Source organism: Narcine bancroftii, chromosome 4 (genome assembly GCF_036971445.1).
Source record: "Narcine bancroftii isolate sNarBan1 chromosome 4, sNarBan1.hap1, whole genome shotgun sequence".
NCBI lineage: Eukaryota > Metazoa > Chordata > Chondrichthyes > Torpediniformes > Narcinidae > Narcine > Narcine bancroftii.
In genome coordinates, this window is record NC_091472.1 from 85,435,905 (window position 1) to 85,458,196 (window position 22,292).

Here is a 22,292-nt window from a genome sequence, read left to right on the forward strand (position 1 = left end):
AGTTAATGAATGCAATGCAGACTGGCGGGGTTCCTCCAATAAAGTTGGAAAGTAGAATCGCACTTGACATTTAGATATTGTCTACATGTTGATATGATAGAGTCGGGCAGTCTCAACAGAGCCCCAAGCCCGTTTATGCTCTTATTTCTGAGGTTAGAACACAGAATATAGAAATCTGCTGTACAGTACATGCCCTATTACCCCACAATGATGTGACAACCTAATAAACTACTCCAACTGCTTTCTCAATTCCTAATACTATTTTTGTTTCATTTAACCTGGAAGACTGATATGACTCATGCTTCACAAACCAATTCAATGTTGTTCCTCAAGTAATGCAGTGGGTGGTGTCTTTAATTGAAGGAAGGGATTATTCCCACAAACACAGAGAGCTGCCAAATCAACAAAGCACTCCATTTTTACCCTCCAGGGTATTTGAATAGTAGTTAACATAGAGATCCATGAAGGCCTCACCTAATTCAATTGAATGGTCTACTGTTTCAACCACCAAACCATCCCACTTACAACTGGTCCAACTGCATTCCTGTTTGCCCTAATGATTGCTCTTAGCAATCTTTCTTGGCAAATCTTTGTATGATGTCACTAACGATTTCAAAGAGAAACCAGTCCTTCTCCCAGCTTCCCTGTATTCTTTGTTAGAAAACTCGTTTACTCATGTTAAACAAGATTTCTCCTCACTTTAGGGTATTTTTTTTTTAACAACAGGCTCTTGAAGCTTAGAATTTCATTATACTCTCCTTCAAAAAAGGGGCAGCATGGTTAGCGTAGAGGTGGGTACAATACTATTACAGGGCCAGTGACCCAGGTTTGAATCCGGCGCTGTTTGTTTGGTTTGTATGTTCTCCCCATAACTGCATTCTCTGGGTGCTCCAGTTTCCTCCCACGTTCCAAAGATGCATGGGGCTTGTAGGTTAAATGGTCACATGGCTGTATTGGGTGGCATGGGCTCATGGGTCTGAAGGGCCTGTTACCTTGGAGTGTCTCTAAACTAAACTTAACTCTCCAACGCTCTTCTATCTTTACTCACACCAAGACCTATTTTCCTATCCTTCTCAAGGTTGCCAGTCTGCATTGGCTTTCTGCTTTGCTTTTAAAATTCCTTCAAATCTCGCCATGGTCTCTGTCCTCCATTCTGCTACAAACTCGCCCAACCCAACAACTCCGATTTTCTCCAATTCAGGCATTTATCAGGTTTATTAGTTCATGTGCTTTGATGAGGGTGACTTCTAATCTCCATTTCTGAATTTGACAAATGCAGCCTCCAGTTCCATCTCATTGGTATCTGCCTTTCATAATTCTTTAAATTCTATTTGTGTACCTTCCTCATTTCTCTGTGAAAAGATCCAGATAGGCATGCCTCTCACTGCTTTCTGCAGTTGCAAGTTCTACAATGTAGACAGTATCTGTGTAAATAGTTCACATTTTTTAAAAAAACTTAATTTTCTCTGCTGGCTTTGGATTCTTTTACAAGGAAAAACTAATCTGCCCAACCCATTCAAATTTGTAACCACACTTTCTCTTTCCCAAAGCTATTGTGAACGCTTAATCAAATACAAGATTAAACCCTTAACTAGAACCAATCAGCTGAAGTGATCCCAAACCCCAAACACCAGAAAGGTTCATATTCTATCCCAGCTCTGTGCCAAGTTGTCTGATCTTGGACAAGATGTGACAGGAAAAGTCAATGGATAGCCCTGGGCCAGGGATCCATTGTGGACCTTTTGCTAATTTCTCTTCTCTCCCTCCTGGCCTGCCCAAGCTCTTAGATGAAAAAAAGGATAAATTAGGATTAATGTAGATGGGTCAGTGATGCTCAGTGCAGGCTCAGTGGGCCAAAGGGTCTGTTACCATGCTGAATTTCTCAATAACTTCCTTGTCCATGAGACTCATCATCTGCTGCCTTTACCCTTTTCCCACTAAACTGCTTTCTATTCAGCTACCACAAGAGAGCAGACGTTGTTGATAACTATTGCCTATCCTTTAGAATGGATTTATTTCAGCACCTGTCCCACTATCTTAGTCTATGGTTCAGCATCAATTTTTGCTTGATAATGTTGCTGTGCAATGCCTTGGTACATTCCACACAACACCAAAAGCATTCCACAGATCCCACTTGGTTTATACATTAAAGACAGAAGATGCTGGAATCTGGAGCATTGAACAATATGCTGGAGGAGCCCCGCCAGTCTGCACTGCATTCATTGTCTCAACAGTTGTATGTATCTACATCAATACAGAGAAAGTCTTTGCAGTCCCCTGTCAAACACCGTGTTGGTTTCTACAAGCACTTTTACACTACTATTTTGAATGCTCCATTAAGATATTCACCTTTTCATTCCTGGGGCTTCACAAAGATAGAGGTATTCGCACTCTGTCCCATCTTCACGCCTAGAGATCTCGCTGACATTCAGAATCCTCCCTGATCATCTTTTAAATGTTTAAATTTAGACATACAGGTCCAAATTCTGGCTTGTGCTTGCCTAATTACACCCATACATATTTGAAGGGTGGGAGAAAACCATGCAGACACATGAAGAATGTACAAACTTCTTACAGACAACGCCGGATTCAAACTCCCGTCGCTGGTGTTGTAATAGCGTTGTGCTAACCATTACCCTAACCGTGCCACCCTAATCTGCCCAAGCAATTCCCCTTGATCTGCTCTCCATTCTCAGAAATGTAATCTTTATTTTGCAGCTAAAGTGAAACTAATCCTCTCTTTGCCTTATCAAAAGAAAGTCAGTCAGTCAGAAAGACTTTGATAAGAGTCCCACATGGCACCACAGACAGAAACAATCAGACTGCCAGGAAGACGGAAAGATGGGCGGTGTGGGCTCATCGGCTGGAAGAGTCTTGTTACCAAGCTGTTTCTCACTAAAAAATGTAGCAGAAAGCTCCAGTTTTCTTTACTTATTTCAATGTTTTTTTAAAGATATTCAATTTGTTAGGTTGCTTATTGACCGCAGAGCCCACCTCACTGACAAAAGGCAAAGGAGGAAAAACCCAACACCCAACCCCAACCAACCAATTTTCCCCTGCAACCGCTGCAATCGTGTCTGCCTGTCCCGCATCGGACTTGTCAGCCACAAACGAGCCTGCAGCTGACGTGGACTTTTTACCCCCTCCATAAATCTTCGTCCGCGAAGCCAAGCCAAAGAAAAGAAATTTAATGTACCAGGTGTGAGAGATAATAGAATATAGGAAGTAAAGCTAGTATGAATGAAATAAGGAATACTAGACTAGATTAGAGGAAGTTAAGTAAGTGCTGAGTAGGGATGAATAAGAGTGTGAGGAAGGGTTACGCAAGTATAATAGAATAAGGGTCTTATAGAGATAGAAAGAATTAGCAAGTTCTGATTAGTAACTCCTGGGGGTTGAGATGTGTGAATAAGGACAAAGGCAGATTCATGAATAAGGACAATGACATGATGGGATCCAGACAGGATACCCCATGGTCTTTCAAGTTTACAGAAACTGCAGGTACGCAGACAGAATTACCAAATGCCAAACCAATCCAGGAGGCAGAAGAATGTTGGGGGGGAGGGTACCTCTACACTGAAATGAACTTGGGTGAGCCCCAGAATGTGTGTGTATTCCCAGGGTAAGGGGAAACACCCCACTTTGCATTGTTGTACAATAAATGTTTTTTGTTCTCAATTTTTGTCTCGAGCGAAATCTGTGAAGGTACTTCTGTTTCTCACACAGGTATTGCAGGAATGCATCTCCCTCAATGCACTGTTGCAGACTGAGTCAGACACCCCATTCCTTCTCAGTGCCTCATGCAGACAAAGGCCTCCCATCATTCATTAGGTTAGGTGCACTACATGACTACTGGTGATGATGATTCTGGCTCCCTGCATGGTGGTGACACCCATTGCAGCACCAAGGTAGTCAGTCAACTTTACCTCTGCTGAGGTGCCCACCTCATGAAGTGCAGAAGCTCACACTGAACATAGACACTGGTGCAGGAGTGGGACCTCAGGCTCAGTGGTGTTCTTTCCCCTTTCCTCCCTCCTCCCCCCTTCCCTCCCTCCTATCTCCGTCTCTCCTTTGCACACCTGACGCCAACTACAAACCCTCCCCTTGGCCTACTACTGTACATGCACAACGGTGTGTGTGTGTGTGTGTGTGTGTGTGTGTGTGTGTGTGCAGTAGGCTTAGGGGAGGATTCGGAGTTGGGTCTCGGGCATCAGGAGCTCAGGTAACCGGGGAGACAGGAGCCTGCTGATTTGCCAGTGAGTGTTTCATCAGCCCGGGAGACCTCCCCATGGGGTCAGCAGCAGCAGTGGGGTCGTGTCGGGGTTCAGTGGCAGCGGTTGGGAGGTGTTGGTGATCAGCGGTGGTGGTTGGGATGTGCTGGGAATCGGCAGCGGCCAGCATCTTTTTGGTTGAATGAAACATTATTTTAATGTTTTAAAAAACTTCCTTTGTTGTTTGTTGTTATTTAAACATTGATACAAGTGATTTGCTGTTGCCACTGGGCTGTTTTTTAAAAAAATGACCAGTGTCCACCATTTTGGATCAATCGGAGTTGTAATGTATGTTTTCTTTCTTGACACAAGCTGGGGCAACAAACTGGGTCTGACAATAAATGGGAAGATTTTAGGAAGATAAGAAATGTCAACTCTGTTTCTTGCTCCTCAAATATTGCCTGATCCACTAAATATTCCCAGCATTTCATTTCATATTTTGAGAAAATCAATTATAAGGTGCTGAAATGTATCAGTACTGTTCTTACACATAGCTTACATCTTTTTTCTTTGGCTTGGCTTCGCGGACGAAGATTTATGGAGGGGGTAAAAGTCCACGTCAGCTGCAGGCTCGTTTGTGGCTGACAAGTCCGATGCGGGACAGGCAGACACGGTTGCAGCGGCTTACATACAGTTTACATAAAGTGCGTAAGATTGCAGAGATCGAGGATCAAAATTTGTTACAAATATATTTCCAGACTTGATAAAAATTGAAATATAATCACTTTTAAAACAGAATCTGTTCTGTTTGTTGAAACTGAGCCAGTGAGGGTGTCAACTCGATGGAGATAGAATCAGATATCAAGTATTTCAGCAGCGTTTACAATTGGTTAGTGTGAGGGTGTGGACATACCTAAACACATTTAACAGGTAATTTTAGCACAATATGAAAGTTTATGTAGTCTTTGTTGATGACAATGGAAACAGACAAAACCTCCCAGAGTGTATAGCTTTCAAAAATGGCTGAAAAATTTGGATTTATAAATTAGACTAATGCAGAGGTATCACTCCAAAGAAAAATAACTCGATTTTCGACGTTCAAATTTCCCACTTGGTTTTCCTTTAACAGCCACCATGGATGAAGTCGCGATACAACTGGAATGATTCCTAATTTGGCATTTGGAACAGCAGATCAGCTTGAGAGAGATCCAAGAGACTGCTTAGATTTGCAATGTAACTCTTCAAAGGCTATCTAGGTCCTTGAAACAGCTGGCAAGCCTTAAATACAGTCTGTTGCAGGTTAGCAGCAGTTAACTTCCCTTCTGGCAGGCTTTGTAGTGTATAAAAAGAGGAGTTCACCAGCATCGGAGCCATTTTGAGAACGGCTGCTTTCAGGTGGAAGTGTGGCTACATGCTGTGAATGCAGCTCAGACTATCACATACACCCTCCCCATTCATCGACTCTGTTGTTGGAATCTAGGGGTTAAAACATTATGAAAGAAATGATTAATTAATAATTTTATATTTACTGCATGGTTCAGGGAAAAAGAGGAATGTGATTAAGTGGCAATCACAGCATGGAGCAAAGTTGGCTGAGCAAAATTGTCTGCTCCCAAATACAGGGAGAGGAAATGCATAAAACGATTTAGGAGGAATGCTCAAACTGAAGGAGGTGGTGACACAGGCCAGACCAGAACAAAGAATGGCCTGCAAGAAACAAAGGGAATGAAAAACCATTCTAGGAGGAAGATTAAGGCATGAGGAGGTGTTAAAGAGAACAGCAGAAATTGGCCAGACAGGAACAGAATGGTGATTAGAAATATCTGGGGATGAATTAATTTCTGATCAAAACAACAGGATAGTCTGGCCTGGAGGATTAAGATGGGAGCGCTACACCCCAGATATCTGCAAAACAGGAGATGACTTGTGATAACCCTTATGCAAAAAGATCTAGCAAAGGAAGCCAACTTTTTTTCTGTATAATAAGGTTGATCTATATAAACTGAGCCAACTGGACAATAGGGGTCAGTCTTGGGGAATAGCTCACTGTGCAGGTGACCTATGAACTAACGACTGATCCAGAGCTCTGTTAAGTTTTATTCTTGTGCTGTGTAATAAATTGACTGTTGAACCGAATACCTTCTCCTATCACTTCATTCAAAGAACACGCTGGACTCAGACCACACATAGACTAAGTTAAGAGTAAGGTAAAGCCAGAGTCCGACACTATACATACTGCTGCCTCGGAAAAGCAGCCAAGTTATTAAAAGGTTAATCTCACGTCGGTCACCTCCCTCCCCTCAGGAAGAGATTCACTGTGAGATCACGCACAACCAGATTCAAAGACAATTTCTATCCTGCTGTTATCAGACTCCTGAATAAACCCCAATATAATCCAACAATCTTGCCTTTTACCAAACAATCTCTCTCTCTGTAACTCTGCATTTCTATACAGTGTCTTATTTGCTGTACTTTATATGAGATGCTCAAATGGACTGCAAACAAAACAAACTATCATTGCAACAAACTTGAACTTGAGATACAGTGGAGACTGCAGATGTTGGAATCTGAAGCTAAAATCAACCTGCTGGAGGAACTCTGAGGGAAAAAGAATGATCGTCAGTCCCCACCCCCCACCATTTCTCACCCCCCCTCCTCTGGTCTCTCTCCTCATCCCCATCTCTTCACTTGATTCTTCTGTTCTCTCCCCTTTCTCCCTTCAGTTCCATCTGATCTCACTTTATCCAACCACTGTTACCTTCCCTACTTATCTAACATTGGCAGCCTTTGTCTTTTATTACCCCATTCCACTCTACCTGACACCTTGGATTTCTTGGCTCTCTCTCTCCCTTTGTCTTATATCTGCCCACCCTCTGTCTCTATCATCATTTCACCTCTCCCTGGTTTGCCAACTAATGTGGGGCCCCTGTTCCACCCCTCCCACCTTGTCCACTTTACACTGCTCCTGCACTAATGTTCCTCAGTCCTGATGAAGAGTTTTGGTTTGAAATGCCGACTACCGCATATACTTGTGCAAGAGTCATTTTTTTGACTAATTTTTCAGGTCAAGTTTGTGGAGGAGGGTGGGGGGGGGGGGGGGGGTCATACTTTTGACCATTATAAGTACCTGCATCATTCAAAGCATAGGGAGCTCATATGACCTGGACTGGGAGGTAAGCCCATGTTCAGGGAATCGGGAGCTTGCATGGGCAGGCAGCCAAGGCAAAAATCCATGGTCGGGAGCTCTGGTCTGTGGGCGGTGAGGGTGCGAATCCACGGTCAGAGCGTCTGGAGCTCGGATGGGTGGGCGACCAAGGCTAGAATCCATGGTCAGGGTCTTAGGAGCTTGGATGGGTGGACGAATGAGGCACGGGCTCACGGTTGGGGTGTCACGAGCTCAGATGGACTGACGTGAGGATCTGCGGTCAGGGTATCAGGTGTTTGAATGGGTGTGCGGTTGGGGCAAGGATCTGCAGTTGGAGTGCTTATAAGTGTCAGGAGCTTGGATGGGCAGGTGGTCAGGGTGTCAAGAGCTCAGATGGGGCCTAGGAAAGGGTCTGTGGGTTGAGCATCGGGAGCTCGGATAGGCGGACGGTCCGGGTCAAAAATAAGGAGGTCAACTTTTATATGGGATCGACTTTTACATGAGTACAGCCATGTGCTTGGCTGATTCTCCAGCAGATTGTGTTTGAACTTTAACTTGCTTGCAGGTCAATGTTTAGGCTTTGGTGAAAACTGATTCAGAGAAAATTAAATATATGATCATTTGGCCAGAAATTTGCAACAGCCAACTTCTTTTTCCCTAAAAGTTAGTGGAGCAGATGAATTAAAACAGGTCTAATCCCACAGAGGGGATGTCACTTGCAGATGGCCATTATGAAATTGTAGACTGAGAAAAGGATCCAGAGATTTGAAGTGGAGGTCAAGGCGCAGAGATTTAAACGTGTAGATTAAAAATTGGAGGCATTGGTAGACAAGCAGTCGCATAGGAAGGTGAGCAAAGGGTGTCTAATGTGCAGGCCTTGGTATGGGTTAGGATGCTGGCAGCAGAGCTTGGTATCTTGGAATCATAGTATATAGGTGCAGGAATGGGTAATTCAGCGCTTCAAGCCTACATCACCATTCAATCGGATCATGGCTGATCACATAACTCCAGTATCCTCTTCCATGATGCAGAATTCCTTTAGGTCCAGATCCATCTCCACTTTGAACATATCTAATGAACTGGCTGCAACAACCTTCTGTGGCAGGGACTTCAACTTTGAGTGACGATTTCCAAATCTCATTGTCATGTATTATTACACAAAATTGCCTTTTTCCTGCTGTAAGGCAGACAAAGAGTTGCCATTAGTGTTGCCCGGCAACCTTTACAGTTAGAGAGAAAGAGAAACAAAACAGAGTTCCTTCAGTGTCAGTGAGTGTTCGTGGATTCACCTTCTTGTAGCCTCTGCAGCTGCACAGACGATTCTCAAGCAGTTTGGGCTCCAGATCCAAACCTCTGACATGATCAGGAAGCACTCTTGCCGTCAGCACCCTCTCGAATCCTGAAGCACTCTTGCCGTCAGCACCCTCTCGAATCCTGGTTCTGATACATGTTTTTCGTGGCCAGTTTCCAGCAATCTGCAGCCTGTGTGGGTCCCCCGACTACATGTCTCCAACAGCCTATGTGGATTCCTCAGCCTCTGAGCTCCTAATTGGTCTGCTGCTATGTTCAGCATCCTGCAGAGACATCCCCTCTACTTCTCCTTCTCAACGGAGGGTGTTTTTCCTATTTCTAGTGCTCTGTGCCTGTCCGCTGCTCCCAGAGTCCGCAACTCTCATGGCTGGTGCTAAGCACAGGCGCCACCATCTTGAGCACTGATCTCCGTGGTTACAGGATTACTTACAAACTCCGTCGGCTTCTTTAACAGGATGTTTAAAGCCTGTACTGAGCCGTAGGCATTATGATCAGGCAGTTGAACCCTTTGGATCAGTGCTGTGTCTCCACTCTCTTGAGTATTAAATAGCTTACCCCTTATCCTTAGACTGCGATCTCTTGTTCTGGACTTCCACAACATCGGGAATATTCTTCCTGTATCTAACCTACCCGTCTAGTTCCATCAGAATTTTATACATCTCATTGAGATCCTCTTTTCATTCTTCTAATTCTAGTGAATATAACCCTCATCTATCCAATCTTTCTTCATAAGTCAGTCCAGTCATCCCAGGAATCAGCCTGATGAACTTTCACTGTACTCCGTCAATAGCAAGAATGTCCTTCCACTGATTAAGAAACAAACATTGTACACAATACTCAGGGTGTGTGGCCTCAAGGCCCTTTACAACTGCAGTAAGACCTCCCTGGTTCTATAATCAACATTTCTTGCAATGGAGGCCAACATGGTGTTTTCTTTCTTCACTAACTGCTGTACCTGGTTTTCAACTTTCAATGACTGATGAACCATGACACCCAGGCCTCGTGCCACCTCCTCTTCTCCTAATTCTCACCATTCAGATAACAATCTGGCTTTCCTTCATTTCAACCAAGATGGGTAACCTCATATTTAGCTACATTATGTTGCATCTACCACTTTCCTAATCTGTCCCAGTTATCCTGCAGCCTTGTGGAATCTTCCTTTCAGTTCGCACTGCCACCCAGCTGAGTGTCATCTGCAAACTTAGAGAAATGATAACAATTCATCCAACTACATCGTATGTAGCTGGGGTCTAGCACTGAACCTGTGGTTCCCCACTACTAATTGCCTGCCAATCTGAAAAGGATCCATTTATGACCACTTCCTGGAACTTGCCTGCCAAAGTTTTCAATCCATAGGAACATAGGAAGTAGGAACAGGAGTAGGCCAAAAATGGCCCATCGAGCCTGCTCCGCCATTCAATACGATCATGGCTGATCTAATTTATGACCTAACTCCACCTACCTGCCTTCTCCCCATATCCCCTAATTCCTCTATCATGTAAAAATTTATATAACCGAATTTTAAATATGTTTAATGAGGCAGCCTCAACCACTTCCCTGGTTAGAGAATTCCAAATGTTCACTACTCTCTGGGAAAAACTATTTTTCCTCAACTCTGTCCTAAATCTACTCCCCCAAATCTTGAGACTGTGTCCTCTCGTTTTAGTTTCCCCAGCCAGCTCAAAAAACCTTCCAACATCTATCCTATCCATACCCTTCATAATCCTATATGTTTCTATAAATCCACATCTGATACAATACTCTCTAATTCTACAAACCAATCTCTTTTGTGGGACCTTATTTAAAGCCTTTTGAAAGTTCAAATATACCACATCAACTGGTTCACAACTGTCCACTCGACTGGTTACATCCTTAAAAAATTCTAGAAGATTTTTAAAGCATGATTTGCTTTTCATAAATCCATGCTAACTTGGACTAAGCCATCATTCTTCTTCAAATGTGCATCAATGATGTTTTTAACAATTGACTCTTATCACTTTTCCACTACTAAAGTCGAGCTGACTGATCTGTATGTAATTCCCTGGTTTTTCTCTCTTCATCTTTTCTTAAAATGGTGTGATATTTGCATTCCTCCAAATTTGCAATCAAGGAACTGATAGAGAATGTTGAAAGATATAGAAAATAATCTTCTTAAGCACTCTGGGATGCACAATGGCATCACTAGGGGGATGCAGACCACTCCGGGTGACACCATCAGTGGGGCTGACAACAAAATTTTTGCGCGGTGTTACAGCAGAAATTTATTATTTTTTAAATAAAAATATCCCTGTAGTTAGTTATAACAACAAAAACATTTTTGAAAGCCCAACTTACACGTATCAATATACCTACAAAGGCTAAACACTCTATGCTAATTTACTTTTTAAACCTTCTAATGTGCTCCGTCCGGTCAGAGCTGTCATTATTACCCAATTACAATGACGCTTCGAATCAGTTTGTTTCGTCTGCACGCACTAAAAACACGCTGTTGTTTTCATTGCTGCTGGTGTTTTTATTGTCACTGCTTTTGTCAAATTTTTTTGCATCTTAGCTACAATATTTTGGTAATTAGTACAGTACGTTTTTGATTATCTGAAATACTAGGACTGGACCTATCTCTGTTAAGCGGATTTTTCAGATATTCGGGAATTTTCTCCAAAGCAGCGCAGTAGCATCATACTTGTATCAGCTGTTGCCGATCCCTGACACCTCCCCATAAAGTCGCCGATCCCTGACACCTCCCCACTGCCATCGCCAATCCTGCCCGGGAGCCAGAGGACCTCATCTCACCTGTAAGTGATAGGAGATTGCACAGGGATTGTGCTCCAGCTGAATTTCAGCAACATTCACTGAAAGGGTATTTGACAGAGGAAATGGCTCGGGTAAGCAGGGAATGCGGCTCGGGCGGGGAGAGAGCGTGCTTGGGCAGGCAAGCGGGGAGAAGGAGCGACTCAGGCAGGCAAAGACCGTGCTATTCAAATTCTGAGAATGCCACAATGCAATTTATCACAAAGTTGCAGTAACTCATGGCAAAAAAAACAAACAATTTATAAATAAATAATTAGTGCTATCCTTTCCTTCAGTGTGTAACCTGTGGACAAATGTCTCCTTTGTAAAACTAATTCCATGTAGTCCCACTTGAGCATGGTGGGTAAATTTATTTTCAACTTTTCTTTCAAACTGTGATGCCATGTCTCACCCAAAAAAACTTTCGGATGTTTGGAATTTCGGTTGTTCGGTTTTTGGTTAATTGGAAACGTACTGTATTTGAGAACCTATATCAATAACTTTTTTGAGAATGAAGTAATAATTAAAGGAAAAGAAGGAGAAATCAAAAAAGGTTCCCACTCAGTTACTAATAATGTAATTCAATGTAGAAAGACTTTACAAAACAATTTTGTTGTTAGTATTCATATAATCTACGAAATATTATTTGACTTTATTCCCTGGAGCATAGGAAACTGAGGGGTGATTTGATAGAGGTATTTAAAATTGAGGGGGACAGATAGAATCGTTGTAGACATGCTTTTTCCATTAAGAGTGGGGGAGATTCAAACAAGAGGACGTGGATTGAGATTGAAGGGGGAAATGTTTAGGGGAAACATGAGGGGGTATTTCTTCACTCAGAGGGTGGTGGGAATGTGGAATAAGCTTCTGACCGAAGTGGTAGATGTGGGTTTGATTTTAACATTTAGGGAAATGTTGGATAGTTGTATGGATGAGAGAGGAGTGGAGGGCTATGGGCTGGGTGTGGGTCAATGAGACTAAGTGGGAGAAGGTGTTTGGCACGGATTAGAAGGGCCAAACTGGCCTGTTTCTGTGCTGTAATTGTTATATGGTTATATGCTATAAGTAATTTATAACTTTATTGATCACATATTATCCTATATTTTTTATAACAATATCTTTTTCAAGTATTGCTAATTTGCCTTTTTTTACATTGAGGCTGTGCGTATGATATTGTAATTTAAAGGTGTAATTTTAATTTTGCGAGTTGTTTATCTCACTACTATTGCCATTACATGCAGTGATATACGGGAATTAAGATTTTCAAATAACAATAGTACAAAAAATCATTACTAAGGATTCTGTATGGTCTGGTATGGGAGGAGGTCCATGGGGTGGGGGGTTGACATGATGAGTTAACACACTGGGTGGCACCAACCCTAGAGACGCCACTAGGGATGCAGAGTATCAGGCCCTGGGGTTTTATTAACTTTCAACTGCATCAATGTACCCCATATAATTTCATGACATAACAATTTTCATCAATTCCTCTTCTATTCTGGTTCCTCGGACCCATAGTATTGCCAAAATGTTAATTGTGACCTTCCTTCTGCACTATCTTAATTGGGCAGGGGACAGGTCTTCTGCTCACAAACACTAAACTCAAGCAAATGCTGGAAAAGTAGAGTTGTAGCTGAAGGCATGGCTAATGGTGGTACAATAAGGTCACGTCAATTGATGGTTATGATGACTGAAACCGTACTATGCTTCAATTGCATTGTTTCAACAAGTAAAGACTCCCATTTCGCTCTATATTAATGAGTAATGCAACCTATGCAAAATAATAGTTGGAGAACTGTGTGTTTTATTTAGGCTAAAGAAACATCATGCTCAACAATGTCAATAAGGCTGTGCCTTCACTCCAGTCCCCAGTGCTTCACTAGAACAATTACCAATGATCAAAGAGAAACTTTAAACTGTTTGTCATTCTAGGCTTGGAACAAATGTTTGTGGCCTAACTTCCAATCATCTGATCTCAACCCACTGGGATTTGCTGGATATTTATATAACCAAGGAAGTAGCCACTCTCAAAGCAGTTGAGTGTCAGTCCTTTTAACAGCTTCAGGTTCCACACACCATTACCACAATGACATGTCTGTCCATGGCTTTATGTGTTGCCAAGTCAAGGCCATATATTCTGTCTTGGCAATTTCCAATGAGACGTCACCAATATTGATCTCCAATCTCCATTAACCCCCTTCCATGGTTTTTCACTTTCACTACCCCGTCTCCATTTCCTCTAGCTCCCCACCCCTTTCCCAATCCTTCTCCTATCAGGGAGCTACCCTTCAGGAAGGCTAAAATAAGATATAAGGTTGTTTTGGCAGACAATGTGAAGGAAAATCCTAAGGGTTTCTGCAGGTATATTAAGAGCAAAAGGATAGTAAGGGATACAATTTGTCCCCTTGAAGATCAGAGTGGTTGGCTTTGTCTGGAGCCAAAAGATAGGGGGGAGATCTTAAATACTTTTCATCAGTATTCTCTCAAGAAATGGGCACAGAGTCATGGGAAGTAAGGGAAAAAGCAGGGAGGTCATGGAACTTGTACAAGTTAAAGAGGAGGAAATGCTTGCTGTCTTAAAGCAAACAAGGATGGATAAATATCCAGGGACTGACAAGATAGTGCCTCGGACCTTGAGGAAGGATAGTGTAGAAATTGCAGGGGCTCTGGCAGACATATATAAGATGTCCTTATCGATGGGTTGTAAAGAGAGTTTTTGGCATATTTTGGCCTTCATAAATCAATATATTGAGTATAGAAACTGGGATGTTATGGTAAAGTTGTCTAAGAGATTGGTGAGGCCATATTGTGCAGTTTTGGTCACCTAACTATAGGAAATTTATCAATAAGATAGAAAGAGCGCAGAGAAGATTTACGAGAATGTTGCCCAGACTTTAGGAACTGAGTTACAGGGAAAGTTTAAACAGGTTAGGACTTTATTCCCTGGAGTGTAGAAGAATGAGGGGAGATTTGGTCGAGGTAAATTATGAAGGGGATAGACAGGTAGCCTTCTTCCACTGAGGGTAGGTGAGATACAAACCAGAGGACATGGGTTAAGAGTGAAAGTGGAAAGGTTTGGGGGAACATTGGGGAGAACTTCTTCACACAGAGAGTGGTGGGAGTGTGAAACAAGCTGCCAGCTGAAGTGGTGAATGCAGGCTTATTTTAACATTTAAGAAAATGTTGAACAGATTCCTAGATGGGAGAGATATGGAGGGCTATGGACTGGGTGCAAGTCATTGGGACTAGGCAAAAAAATGGTTTGGCACAGACTAGAAGGGGTGAAGGGCCTGCTACTGTTCAGTAATGTTCTATGGATCTTAGCCCACCATTCTCTCCCCCTATCACTTCCCCGCTTCTTTATCTTCTACCTCCCATGTCTATCTACCTATTACCTTTTACTTGGAAGCCTGTGGTCCTCCCCCCTCTCCTCATCTTTTGATTCAGGCATTTTCCTGTTTCTCCAGGTCCCTGATGGAAGGAACAGGCCCAAAGCATTGTCTGCCTTTTACTTCTTGTGGATGCTATGTAATCTGCTGAATTTCTCCTGCACTTTTGTGTGTTGCAGATGGTGTGAATAGTTGTGATGCTGCCAGAAATGGATCTCAATGGGTAGCAGTTCACTACCTAGGCTGAATTGGGAGACCACAATCACAAGTTGGGCTGTGGTTTATGTTTCCTGTTGAAGCAGGTGGCTACCCTGTTCCCTGATCTGTCCTCATGGTTGAAGGTTGCCCAGCTTTCTCTTGGAAGATTAAAGAGTGAGATCTCACCAAATCAGGTCAATTACCAGGTTGTATCTGCAATTTGTTGAGAGGTGTACCACTGAGAAATAGGGTTTCCTGGGGTTTTTCCTGAACCTCCACAGTTTAAGAGGAGGTTAAGTAATGGATTATGAGAAATCACACAGACAGATCGCTGTGATAACAAAGCAGTTCCCAGGATATTTTGAGCCACTGGTTTCAGAATAAATGGTGTGAAATGTGAAAAGAAAACAAATCAAGAGAACCATGGAATATGCAGTTAGAATATGACATTTTATTCTGGGATTCTTGCACCTTGGGTGGAATGGTGGGGAGGATAGTAATGGTAGGGAAGGTAAAAAGAAGAGCCAGTGACGAGGAAGTATACTGAATTGGTCTAAGTTAAGAGTTCTGATAAAAATTAACAGAACGTTAAAGTGACAGGAGGTGCAGCAATCACAAGTCAGAGTTCGAAGGCATGTAGGACAAACACAATGTTGTATGATGCGAAAGCTACAAATTTACATTGGGAACAGGTGGAGGAACAAGGTTTATAAGTTGCTAATGTTTACAACAGTGGTTTAAAAGTAACCGACTCCCTTCACTCTCATTTCTTTCCCACACATAACGCTCAACGTGACCGAAGCTCATCAAATCAAGTGCAATCGGCTCATCAGTTCTGACTCAGAGGATTAAGCAATAATGACTCAGTTTTAAGACACAAGAGACTGAAGTAACACAATTACTCACTGTTGTGTTTAAATACACGAATTGTGGACCCCGACAAACGAGCGCCAAGAATCAGAGATGTGTGGTTTAGCTCATCGCTTACGATAAGGCAACCCTACACAAGAGAGATATTGAGAATGTGAGACACCTGGAGTGGTTGCAGTTGACACAATGCTTCAATGTTCTATGCCAAGGACAATTTTTTAAAAAAGCACTCATTTAGAATTTGAAAGGGATCTCCTCCCCTGGTACTTTTCTTCTTAACCATGTTTATGCAGAATTAGCAATGCATGCCAATCCTTTGAACATCCACGAGTGACCAATGCCAAACAGAGTTGATCTTTGAAGCTAAATAAACATAACCTTCCTGGGTTTTGCTGCATGTAATCTGCAAAATTTTGTAAACTTTGATCTTTCAGGATCAATGCACCCAGGACATGGGAGCCAACATGTCACTTTTGAGTGCTAGATCCAATGCAATGCAGGCAGAAGGATTTCTGTGTTTAATATGGTAAACATTAGCAATTATACAATGAGCATCATTGAACAGTTGCAGAACAAATGAATTAAGAGCTGTTTAGTGGAACAGATTTGACACAGCCTCAATATAGAATGACGCCAATTGTCCCACTATGCTTGTTCTGGATCTGCGTTAAAATTAACTATATGGTCCTATTTTACAGAGGACACGAGGGGATGGTTTTTACTCCAGCAATCTGACCAAATTGAACTTCAGATTCTACAATGGAGTGCCCATTCAACAGATCCTTCTGAGAGTCAACGTTATCCAGTCTCAAGGAAGTCATATTCTGTATCCAATCAGTTTGATACCTGTCCTATGACTGTTTGATGTATACAAAGAGGAAAAACCTGTTGTCCTATTGTAAGTGTCACCACTGAGTTGTTCCACTTTGTATTTGTAGCCAACAAAATGGCTAACAGGATCCTTAATGATGCCTCCAGTGCAGTGTTGTGCTTTCCCTGGTGAGCACGATATAGATCAGTGTTCCCAAGCAATGACAATTTTTATGAGAGAAGCAACACAATTGAGCTGCATGCCACACTTTTTGTTTCTGACAGAGCAGCTGTATTATTGATACAACATCTTCTTCAGAAGGTGTTTTCAAGGTGTGGAGATATATTTGGCACGAACAAAATAAAACTGCTTTGCCAGAATTAGACAATGGTATTGGCTTTTTTGTTATTTTTGCTTTTACCAACATTCATCCATGTTGCTTGTGAAGTGGACTCTTGCAGCATGTACACTGGAAACTGCTGTGCATAATATTTAGCAGTGATGACGTAGACCAAAAACATTAATAAGCAGTAAATGGAATACCCCAAGTCTGTAAAAGGCACTGTAAAAGGTGCAATACATCATTTTCTTTATTTTTCCCTTTTCATAAGACACTCATTTTTTGTCCCCTTTAATATTCCACAATATCCATCCCACATTCCAGGCCAGAGGGATTAAAATGGTTCAATGGTCATACACCATGAAGATCTGTGAAGTTTATGTTCAATAAACTTCATAATTTGTAAAACAGAACCTAAATACAAGTAGCTTGGTGCATTTCTGTGGTCTTATTCATACTTGTTTTGTAACTGCAGAGGCTGCGGAGGCGAATGCATGGACACTCAGTGACTCTATGGGGACTCTCTTTTGCTTCTCTTTCTCTGATTGTAAGGGCACCGGGCATTTTCTGATGATGGCCAATCTTTGTCTGTCTTAAGGTATACTAAAGGAAATTTTGTGTAATATCACATTTTCTGTTTTTATTACAGGACAATAAAAGAAACTTAAAACTTTTCTCCATACTACATGCTGATTGGCTTCAGGTGCATTGAAAAAAAGTACAGCGGGCAAATGCAATGTCTTCAAATTCCATTTCTGTGCTGCCAGCGTAAATAATCAATCATAATAATAAAAAAAGCAACTCTGAAGGGGCTAAATGTACGATCAATGCAGCAGAAGGTTGCTTGCATCTAAGCTGATAGTACTCATACTCAAGTCTGGAAGTTATGGGCTTGAATAACTTCAAAGACCTATTGGCTGATCTTTCCATGAACCATGCTGAACCATGAGTGTGGGACCAATGGCAGTTCTGTCTTTTGGGTGAGATATTATAATCATGGGCATCTTAGATAGGTGCAAAACATTACAGAGCACGAACCCCGGCTAATATTTATTCTTCACTTGATGCCATGAAAAGAAAATTGTCTAGTTATTGTAACATCGCTGATTATGATGTGGAGCATGCAAGCTTGCTGCTACATTTCTTGAAAATGAATCCACTTCAATAGTGTGTAAACTGGCAGTGAAGCATTTTGGGCCATCGATGGTGATATAAAACTTGCAGATTGAACTTTCATTCCACCCAGCCTCCATGTAAGGAAAAAATTGTCATTATGATATAAGCTTTGTAACCAGGTGACATCTCAGTAGAATCAGAAGGAGTCATGAACAAGTCAGAAAATGGGTTGTTTTGCAGCAGCTTCACAGTGAAAACATTTCTATAAACCACCGTACAAAATAAATAAAGATAGTGCAAGGAAAAGACAAAGTAAGGCAGTGTCTGTGGTTCATTATTCATTCAGGAATCTGATTACGGAAGGGAAGAAGTTGTCCTTGTGCCACTGAGTGCTCGTGTTCAGGGTCCTCTATCTTTTCCCTGATGGTAGCAGAGTGAAGAGGGCATGGCCTGGGTGGTGGATAGATGCCTCATGTAGACATCCTCGATGGAGTGAAGAAGACTGATGCCCATAATGTTGCAGGCCAAGTTAACAACCCTCTGGAGTTTTTCTTGTCCCGAGCGTTGGCACCTCCATACCAGACAGTGATGCAACTCTCTACATAATCACTAAATGGAACTATGATAATTTGGAGAGATGACAAAGTCGTCTCAGTGTATGGACTCTGAGCCCTTACAGATTTAACTTTCACATAAGACTTCTCATATTGTTTTATCAAATTGTATTGAATATACTGAAACTCACCTTGCCAACCAGTGCTGGAATATTCATAGAATTAGTGGCAAACCCCATTCCGAACGTCATTGCTGCTTCTACTCCCAGAAACTGGGCGACTAAATTCTCTAGCTGAATGTGCTTGTCAAGGTTGCCTACAAAGAAAAAACACATCAGAGGGAATCTATTAAAAATGATATGTACACAGACAGGTCTCATTAAAGGGTTCCAACCTAAAATGTTGACTGACTATTTCTACCCATGGATGCTGATCGACACGTTGAGTTCCTCCAACAGATCATTGTTTGCTCAAGCTTCCATCATCTGCAGTCTTTGTTTTTCTATTCATGATGTATCCGCCAAATTACACTTGCCCGGTACAACTTTGCCAGTATTATAGTCCCTCCTCCATCCATTGGCAATCATCCTGCACCCATAAATATCTGGGCTGAATATGTAGAGCTGCTGTTACAGGCTCTTTGCATGAGTCCAGTGGTCAGCTGGTTGGCTGGATTTCAGGGTGTGAAGTGGCAGTCCCTGGTCCTAAGTGCCCTGCCAACCAACATAGCTGCAAGTTCTCACCAAATGTAATAACCTTAAGTTGTTGCTGACAATAATGCCAAAAATCCTTACAAAAAAAATAAGAACTCTGAGCTAACTTATGAAAAAGTTTATCTCTCTTACTTTATCTCTCACATTATTGCCTTATAATTCTTACTGAAATCAATGAGGTCTCAGGTACCTGTGAGGTCTTAGCTGCTGGAGGAGAACCTAGGTGGCGATTTCCCCAGTGTGACACGAGGACATCCCCACAGGCTCCGTGGGCACGATTCTCCATACTTCAACACAAAAGATTCATTTTGAAACACAACAGCTTCATTGGGAACAAACTGAGAAGCACCCTTGGGTCAGTTTGCTAGCAGAAAGGGAAATCTACGTAGCGTGAAGACTTGATTGCCAAAATCAAGATTCCAATTTAGGTTGAATTTAAATAATTTGAGTCAATTAATAAGTGAGAAGCTACATCAGCAGAGGAAGGTCGAGAGAATCTTTGGTGAAATAGCTAGTCAAGAAAGCTTAAAATACTAATATCAAATGTCACAGTTTGATGCGCGCATTTATGAATTAAAAATCTTTGGTTTTTACTACTTGCATGATTAGAAATTGGATTTTTAAAAAAATCAATAAATTTTATTTTCTGCGATTTAACATTAGCAATAAAACTGGAAGCCAATATTCAAAAGGCAGATCAATTTTCAAAGGGGCATTCGCTAAATCATAAACAATTGGAAAAAGATCTGGGGAAAGAACAGAAGACTCTAAAATTAATTTCAGGGCAGTTTCAGAGAGGTACTACGGAGACAAAGAACCAAATGTTCTCTTTCCAAATCTGAAATTACAAGCAAAGGTTGGAGAAAGGATTGCTTCCTGCAATTGATTCGACAATCCAATATCCAGCAATGGATACCACGATACCACGAACAGGAGCTAATCATTTAGCCCTTGAACCTATTCACCATTCAATTAAATTGTGGCTGACCAGAACCTTTTCTCCATCCACTCACCTTGCTCTATATTCTGAAAACTTGGGTGAATCAAAATTTGTTTCAGACTGAAATTTTCAAGAGCCACACATAACCATGGTTTTTTGAGAGAATTCCAGATTCTCTCAATGTCTTGAGTACTGAAAGGCTTCCTGACAATTTTGCTGACCAAGCTAGTTCTAATTTTAATCAATGTTCCTTCTCTCATGCAGTGCAAACCTGATGGTTTTGCGAGAAAACTGGCATCCTGTATCAATGTCATACTGCACTTTCTATTTGATGCAATATGGGACTGTTGTCAACTTTATGTGTCCCTTCCTCCCCTACCAGCAGAAGTACTTTCCCTCTCCACCCTATAAAAAACAGCAAACATTACGATTTGATCCCTCTCAGTCTTCCGTATCGAAGAGAATGTGAATTTAGTCAATGTGACCTACCAAACTGTAATGGACCCCTCCCAGGATGCTATGTCCATATGTGCCCAATATGAGTACTGAATGACCCTTTACAACACCCAACAGTAGTACAACCAGATGTCAACATGTCTCCAAGGAGAATGGCAGCACAATGTTCCAAGCCATACATTATCATTTTATGTTACAGCTATTCATGTTATATAAATTCACCTTTAAAAAAATTACAAATCGCTACTCAGGAATTTGAAACATGCAATAAAATTTGCTCCCATGAAATTCACATGGTAAAGATTAAAAAAGAAAGAAAAAATGTACTTTTTCCAACTTGCATTTCTTGACTATGGTTTTGAATTATGAAAAATTTCCACACAGTTAGTTATCTAGCAATGCACCCCATCCTCCGTAACATGGTGTTTATCTGCACAGTGTCTGAATGGAACGGCACAGCGCTGGGCCTGAATGGGAGGGTCCTGCACTGGGTCTGAACAGGATGGTCCTCCACTGTAAGACATATGTGCAGCTGCATGTGACTTCCTCAACTGAATGGGAACTTAGTTGCTCATGGTTGCTAGCAGGTAGACATTTCAGATTCTGAAGAGAATTCTGCCACCATCCTGGTGACTGTTTCCAATCAGGACACACTAAGGACTTGCAGTGTCATTGAAACCAGTTAGAACTGATATTATGTTTGGTTGGGAATATTTTTGGTGGTTCCATCAAGATCTACCATTTCAGCTAAGGAGTTTCTGCTCCTGTCAGTATACTAAAGTATTCTTTGCCTACCATCTTGAACATTTCCTCTTATGAGAACTTTTTCATGGACAAGCCACTGTCATCTCCAGTTCAATACAGGGATGGCCACTACCTTGTGCCAATATCATCTACCCAACAGGCTGAATCAGACTACTTGCAGCCTCAAGATTTGTATTGGCCCAGATTGCATTTCTGATGCAGTTTCCACTCCACTGCTTCTGCCTCCATAGCATTGCCACAGTCTACCTCCTCAAGCATTCCTGGTATGCTTCCCATACTCCAAGACCAACCCAAACCTGCATTCCACTCCACCTTGAGCTGTTCATATTTCACTTCTGTTATCAATGACCAAAATGAGCTTCTGGACCAGTAGCCCCTTCTTACAATTCTTGACCCAGTTTCCTAATTCTTCCGTATGCTTGCCTCTTTTCCATTGATGCCACCTCTTCCAGCCTTATATTTTTCCTTGAGTAATAACCTCTTTTGTATTGGTGACTTGGAAACCTCACAAAGATAAGCGTATACAGAGCCGTTGTCATACCCACACTCCTGTTCGGCTCCGAATCATGGGTCCTCTACCGGCACCACCTACGGCTCCTAGAACGCTTCCACCAGCGTTGTCTCCGCTCCATCCTCAACATCCATTGGAGCGCTCACACCCCTAACGTCGAGGTACTCGAGATGGC

General features: G+C 42.0%; 1 protein-coding gene across 3 annotated transcripts in view; it reads right to left on the reverse strand.

Annotated features, from left to right (window-relative positions):
* The window catches only part of sptlc3 (serine palmitoyltransferase, long chain base subunit 3), a 170,535-nt gene that overhangs the window by 54,331 nt on the left and 93,912 nt on the right, over positions 1-22,292 (reverse strand). For all 3 annotated transcript variants that reach the window (XM_069931842.1, XM_069931845.1, XM_069931844.1), the window contains 2 exons: positions 18,924-19,048; positions 15,948-16,041 (listed from right to left, as the gene is read on the reverse strand). In XM_069931842.1, coding sequence (XP_069787943.1) covers positions 15,948-16,041; positions 18,924-19,048 — 219 coding nt within the window. The remainder of the gene's footprint in view (positions 1-15,947; positions 16,042-18,923; positions 19,049-22,292) is intronic.